Raw genomic sequence first — 7,278 nt, 5'->3', positions numbered from 1 at the left:
TGCATCCTGTACTCTCTGTATACACAGACTTGTCACACTGCATCCTGTACTCTGTATACACAGACCTGTCACACTGCAGCCTGTACTCTCTGTATACACAGACCTGTCACACTGCACCACTTTTTTTCTTCTTCAATATTTACATTTTCCAACAGCTAGTCTGAAATAAGCCCCATAACTTATAGACTCTATACCGTCTGTACATGATTCCAGTACATGTTGTGCATTATTCCTCACTGATGAGGTATTGCTGTCCCCATGTCTCAGACACTCTCATTATTCCCTATTATCTGTGCCCTCCCCGTTATCTGTACCCTCCCCGTTATCTCTGCCCTCATATGTCTGTGTGTGCAGCCAGTTGCTGTCTCTCTCCCTAGCAGTCAGAATGTGCAGCCTCCATCCCTCTTTCCCCCATCTCTGAGTCCTCCCCCTCTCTCTGCAGTTGGTCTGTTTGTTGCCTGCGGTGAATAAAACAGGAATGTTCCCCCCTCTCCCACCACGTCACAGCCTCTGTGTCTTATACATCCAGCCCAGTTCCCCATCTCATCATATTTCTCTCTTCCTTTCCTCCTATCCTCCTGCAATCCCCTCTCTACCACTCTCTTTCTCTCTCTGTCCTTGCATCACAGATGATGCGAGTCCCCCCACCCTCCTCTTCTCCCTGGTCCTCCCCTCCTCTCCCTCCTCTCTGCAGTGCTGAGAATAGTCCAGCCATGAATCCTCTATTAACTCCCAATCTCCTCCTGCTGTCATCAGATCCCCCTCTGCAGCCGGGTGACAGCCCCCCTTCATCTCCTCAGTCCTCGTTACTAATGGGGGGCCCCTATCCCCAGAGTGGGGGGGCCTCCGCTCTGCGCAATGACTTTGGTTCCAACATCAGCGTCCTGAAGACCCTCAATCTGCGATTCCGTTGCTTCTTGGCCAAGGTGCATGAGCTGGAGCGAAGAAACCGTTCTCTGGAGAGGGCGCTGGAGAGAGCCCAAGGGGCAGGGCCCATCACCCGGGACCAGGCAGTCCAGACCGGCTTTGTGGGGCCCATCTTACCCCCGCCATTACTGGGGCTCTCGCGTCCAGTGCCCAGTCCTCCTCCTCAGCCATGGGTCTATGGGACAAGGAGGTTGTTGACCAGGTCCGATGTTGGGTCAGTGAGCACTGGATGCACAGCCTACTGGGGCCATGCCGATGGCGTTGGAGTGCAGATCGACACCATCACCCCGGAAATCAGAGCCCTTTATAATGTTCTGGGGAAGGTGAAGAGGGAGCGAGATGCCTATAAACAGAGGTATGATGGCATTCTTATGTATTCTATGTGTACAAATACATTGTTCGGTTTTACAAAATGTGCACAGCCCCATAGAGAGCGTATCTCTTCTCCAGCAAACCGTAAACTTGCGGTCACCACTCAAATTACAAGCTCAGCATTTTAAATTCCTTAGGCAATGGCAGACACAGTACAAAACTGCACCGTGCAGGCCGTTCCATTGTATATAGTGCTGGGAAACAGATACAGGGTCTGAGAGAGAGATATAGGGAAGCTTCCTGGGGTGATAGTTGTGTACAGTCACAGATTTCAGTCCCTAAATCAACTTTTAAGATAGGTAGGTGGAATGATGCTGACTGGTGTATACAGGCCCGGTAGAGATCGGGATAGGAAGAGATGTACTTAGTTTTAGGTAAAGTTCTCCTGTATATATGATTTCGTAGAATGATATACAGCTGGTTGTATATTTAGGAAACCTATAACGTGTCTTTGATTACATAGAATTAAAAGCAAACATACACACCTAGCTTACATGAAGGGGATGGGATCAAGCTAGGCTCATCAAACTGTAATGGTAATACAGCAATATCACTGTCAACACGCATGGATAAGATATACACATTTATATTAGCATTACACCACACATAAATGTATAATTGCACAATGTAGCAGACAGAATTTTGTACGATTCGGGTTCCCCTGTGGGAGATATACTAAGTCACTTCCTTAGTACGTGGCGCTAGGCTGCAGTGGTGTATTTCTTGTACAACTGTCATGTACACGGTCACAGAACGGGGCTTGGGAACATGTCTCAGCCCCAGCCTTCTAACGCCAACGCTGCACGTGGTTGGAATAACATTTCCATGTATTTAACTGCTTATGTTCCCAGCAGCTTGAGTCCTTTTTGGAGAAAAGCACTAGGTAAATAAAATGACTACCTTTAAATCTTAACTTCTAATACTCACAGTCATAGGGCCTCATTTATTAGATCTAGGAGCAAATCCCTATAGGGTATAAATCTGCACCTGGGTAGACAAAGCTGAGATACAAGGGGTGCAATTTCTCTGCACGCCGGGAACATAATACTGCCTGCTCGAGCTTGTAGCACACAGCTTGATCCTCAGCGGCTTTCCTGTTACACTGTGGGTGAGAGCTGAGATAGGTCATGAGGACTACATACAGACGAAGCGATATATTGCTATGCTTTTGTAGGCCAAAGTGGGGTGAGACCGGCAGCTGCCTGGGGTACAGTGAAATGTGGTTTGATGGGGGGGATTCAATTGCTTTTTGGGCAGCGATAATTAATGGGCGTCCGACAGAGCAATTCAATTGTTTTAGGCAACCATTAATTACTGCGCTGGATGTGCCCAAAAGTACTGGGTTTAGCTGCGCAAAGCAGCTAAACCCAGGTAAAGTCCTGGTTATAGCACCCAAACTGCCGCTTGGTGCCCAAACCACGGACTTTTCGCACATTTCTGCTCACCACCTCAGGAGACTGCGCGCAGGAATGTCGGCACCGGCAGCTCTCGCTCCCAAACGGAAGAACAATTAAAATTGCTCGATCGGGTGCCCATTAGTTAAGGTGCCCAAAAAAACAATGACATTCCCACACAGAGTTATAGCACTGCTGCCAAGGGATGTGGATTGAAAGATCTACAGTAAAAAGCTAGACAATGTCTATAAACCTAACCCTAACAAAAAAAAAGTCACGTGTCGACCATTTTTGTGTCGACCATTTTCACTTCGTCCTTTTGACACTGTCAACCATTAGTACTTGTCGACTTTCTTACATGTCGACCTTTTGTCTCTGTCAACCTATTGACTATCTAACATCTGGTATCTATCTAGACATTGTCTACCTTTTTACTGTAGATCTTTAGACCAGGTCCCTGCCAGGGAAAGCTCTGCCCCAATGCCGGATCTGCAGTGCATCAAGTTATAGGGTGATTTTTTTGTAGATATCTTAAGTTACTAGATTCTGTTCTTACAGTTCTGTCATTCGTGAGACTGAAAAGAGAGGCAGGTACATTGTTATAAATTCTAAATGTGTTAATCCAGAGGAAGGATAAACAAAACCGCCATGGGACAGTTATCAGATTTGATTTATTGGGGAAAAATATTCCATCCTGACCACAAAAGCTTGCATTGTATACATTTAACGTATCCAATAACTGTGCAATGCTGTTCACTAAATTAAAGTCACAGATAATGGTTTAAGCTGGGTACACATGGGACGATCTGTTCAGCGAACTATGGCCCTGATTCAGAGCCGGACGCTCTGACAGAGCGCTCGCTCTGAATCAGGGCCACAGCTATTGCGAGCGGCCATGATGATGGTCGCGATGGTCAAGACCATCGCGACCATCGGGCTTGCGACGAGACCCTTGTGGTAGGGTCTCGTGGCCGCAAGCCCCAGAGAGCATTCGGCTCAAATTGAGTCGGAAGCTCTCCCACTGACATCACTTGTGATGTCAGTGGGGCCGCCCCCAAACGGTAGGCGTTCTCATGGGAACGCCTCCGTTTGGGCAGCCACCCCCCCGGCCCGCTCACCAAAGGGGGCGAGCTGTCACTCAACATCGACAGCTCACCCCCTTTGATGCGAGACCCGGAGCGACGGAGTGCCCATCGCTGTCCGGGTCTCGCGCATGACGGAGCCAGCTCCGTCGTGTGCATGCACTCTGGGCCACCATCGACCTGGTTGCGAGCGCTCAGCGCTGGCGACCGGGGTCTGAATCAGGCTCTATATCACTGAACGATCTCCCTTGAAATTCCTGGTGTGCTGGATGAACGATATTGTTCATCCACACACCAACGATTGTTCTATCATATAGAAAATTTATGATATCGTCCAGATTGGCCTGCATGCATGCCCGATGGACGATATCATTATCGTCCAGCGGGAGTGAGCATCGTTGGTCATTCAATGCATACAAACGGAACAATATATATAGTTGAACAATATGATTATCGTTCATATCATTCCATGTGTATGCACCTTTAGTCTGTGAAGCACTACGCAAAATGTAAGCGCTGAATATAAGAAAACTATTATTATATAGTAAGAAAGGCAGCCGAACTATTTTTGAATCTGGTCAATGAATTTGCCATCACAGCCTCGTGTGGTAAGGAATCCCGCTGCTTAACCGCCTTTACCATAAAGAAGCCTTTCCTCTGTTCATGGTGAAATCTATTGTCTCTCAGCATTACATGAGCCCATGTCCTCTGTATGGTTACCGGTTCAAAATGATCACTAGTAAAAAAAACCAACAAAGTAAACAGCCCTAGTTTTTCTAGCTTTGTCCCACTTTTTATGGATCCCAATTTTTTATTCGGCTTTGCAGCTGCTGCCTGACACTGAGCGTTGCTACTCTGCTGTCTGTGTATTCCTCAGCCCTTTTCCATTTAAGTTTTTTCCTGCCGTAATCCATTTAATGAGTAAGCAGCACAGTTAGTAGCACGACCTAAGTGCACACCCGTACATTTATCTACATTAAATTCCATCTGCCGTGTTCCTATCCTGCTCTGTGCAGTCTCACCAGCAGATATGGACCCTTTCTAGGCCAAGTACAAGGACATTCATAAAAGTAATGGAAAGGATAAGACCCCCAGTAGTTACCCCTGTGGTATACCACTTATAGCATTAACCCGGTATAAATATGTCTCGCAAACTCCAAATAGATCACATTAATCTGAAGTGCAGCACAAATGCCTCGGTGATATCACTGGTCCCCACTGATTTCGGTAATCTCAGGAATGCCTCTGCTGAGTGTATGGAACAGCTGCACTCTGATCAGCCCATGAGTCCGTACCTCTAGCAGAGGGTGGGTGGGGGCAGTTGGCAGAGGACAGTGGGGTGACCAGATGAAATGTGTCATGTTTGCATATGCCAACAAATTTCAGGGCAACAGCAATTATCCAAAAAAAACCACATCACCAGGGCAGCCAGTGTCACTTACCGGCAGTAGGTTTATCACCAGCGGGAACGGTGTGTGGCAGACAAAGCTATGAGATAACGACCGCTATTGCCCCTATAGGCCCTATACTGATACGATTGTTCTACATATATTTAATATTACCTTCTCTTTACTGAATGTATATTAATTCCAGCTTATAAGGGTTCCTAAGGTTGGCTGGTTTGGTATGAATGTCTTTGTTTCAGGGGCGAATGCTGAACTGTAATTAAAATAATTCTTCGCAGAGTTGGCGCTGTGTGTACAATAGCTTCTCCACCACTGTTCCAGGTATCCTACAGGAGCAACTTATCTACATATTCCAACCTCTGTGCTTCCAATGACTGGCAGAGTGTGCCTAGAGTCTATAGTCACATATGGTGACTTTATTCCCGGGCCCCCCCATGTAGGCCCAGGTGGGAAGGGCACGTGTCCGGAAATCTTATCATTGCAGTCCCTACTCTTGCTGTACAAAGGAGCGATTCACGTCATTGAGCCCCTGGACTTGTGTCAGGAAGTGGAGAGGGATGCGGGAGGCTGGCTTATACCCCTTTCAGACATACGACCCGGGAAATTTCATGCTCAGACCCGGGAATTCCTCCAGGACATTTTCCCGGGTATTTGGTCGAGACCCCCCTTTCACACTACAGCGTCTACCCGGGAAATTCCCAGGTAGACCCCTTTCAGACATAAGCAGGTTTTTTTTAGTTTTTAATATTACCCGCCTCTTCTCTGCCCTTCCTAGCCTATCCCCTCTCCGGCTGCCGCTGATGATGTCATCATCATGGAGCAGGCAGCCGACCAATCACTACAGATATTTTATTTTTTTATTATTATTATTAAATTATTTAAATGTGCCCTGATGGTCCAGCGGGAGTGTGGGCGTCCCGCTGTGGCAGAGACCCGCCGGCAGGTGTCCCCGGCGTCCGGCGCTGGGGGTGGTGAGCAGCAGCGCTGAGCGTCCTTTAGGACACTCTGAGCTGCCATCTCAAAGCAGCAGCGCTCAACGTCCGTGCTGCCAACTCAAAGCAGCAGCGCTGGGCGTCCTATAGGACGCTCTGCGCTGCCAAATCAATGTAAAAGCTGCCTGGTGCAGCCCGGGAGTAGCAAATTCCCGGGTAGCACCATTCAGACATAAGCAGGGTAATTTCCCGGGTCGATTGAAGGGTCGGCTACCCGGGAACGTGTTCCTGAGTAGGTACCTTTCAGACATACGCGGCATGTCTGAAAGGGGAATCTCTCTCTCAGTAATCAGGGAGAACTCCCCGCAGTTCTTTGACCCTCTCAGATATGCTAGTAGAGTAGACGAGTGTGCTTATTGTCCCGATATTCGCATCCTGCAGACCTCCAAATGTCTCCTTACCCTCTCATTGCCCCGATTGTTAACAGTTTTCAAATTTCCCCTTTCATTCATTTGGATGTGTATCATAGTATTCACAATTGACCAGATCATCTTCTTTGTGGGCAGCATAGTGCATAGTGCCACAGTGGTTATGTTGGAAATGATGTGTGTGCAGGTGTTGATATTGCAGAGTTATGTAGGCAGACACCAGCGGCTGACAAACTATGAACAGCCCAGTTAGTTAACCAGTGGTGTTGGTTTATTGATAGATAGCAGGTACAGCCGTACTCACTGTTATATACATCAAAACGTGGGCGGAACAGGGTTTAATATATCTCACCAGTCGCTGAGTGTATGATGCTTGTGGGTAGCAGTGCAGGATGCTGGAACAGCATCATAGCAGGTTACAACCAGATCTCTTGTTAGGAGATAACTAGGAGACATCCATCTCCTATTATGTCTCCCCACACAGTGGAAAAATGGCGCTGCGCATGCACAGCACTAAGTCCGGCAGCCATGTTGGTACAGGGAATGAAGTCTGAAGATGAAGTCTGTGCAGTAGTGCACTCCACTTTCAACAGATTAGCATTGATACCTCGCAGCATTGGGGCTTAGATTCTCAACAGAACCGTGTTTGTGGAGTTTGTATGTTCTCTGTATTTGCATGGTTTCCTCCCGGGTGCTCCCGTTTCCTCACAGAGGGCGGGATGTATCAGAGTTAATAA

The 7,278-nt window shown here is 47.7% G+C and overlaps 1 protein-coding gene across 1 annotated transcript in view; it reads left to right on the top strand.

The window, feature by feature from the left end:
* Positions 1 to 564: 564 nt before the first annotated feature.
* IFFO1 (intermediate filament family orphan 1) overlaps positions 565 to 7,278 on the top strand; it is a 56,687-nt gene continuing 49,973 nt past the window's right edge. The window contains exon 1 of the mRNA XM_088480909.1: positions 565 to 1,282. Coding sequence (XP_088337035.1) covers positions 630 to 1,282 — 653 coding nt within the window. The 5' untranslated portion in view covers positions 565 to 629. The remainder of the gene's footprint in view (positions 1,283 to 7,278) is intronic.

The sequence above is a fragment of the Taudactylus pleione genome, unplaced genomic scaffold (genome assembly GCF_031769625.1).
Source record: "Taudactylus pleione unplaced genomic scaffold, aTauple2 ptg000258l, whole genome shotgun sequence".
NCBI classification, from domain to species: Eukaryota; Metazoa; Chordata; class Amphibia; order Anura; family Myobatrachidae; genus Taudactylus; species Taudactylus pleione.
Note: the sequence above shows the minus strand (reverse complement) of the source record. Positions and strands in the feature narration are given on the sequence as shown.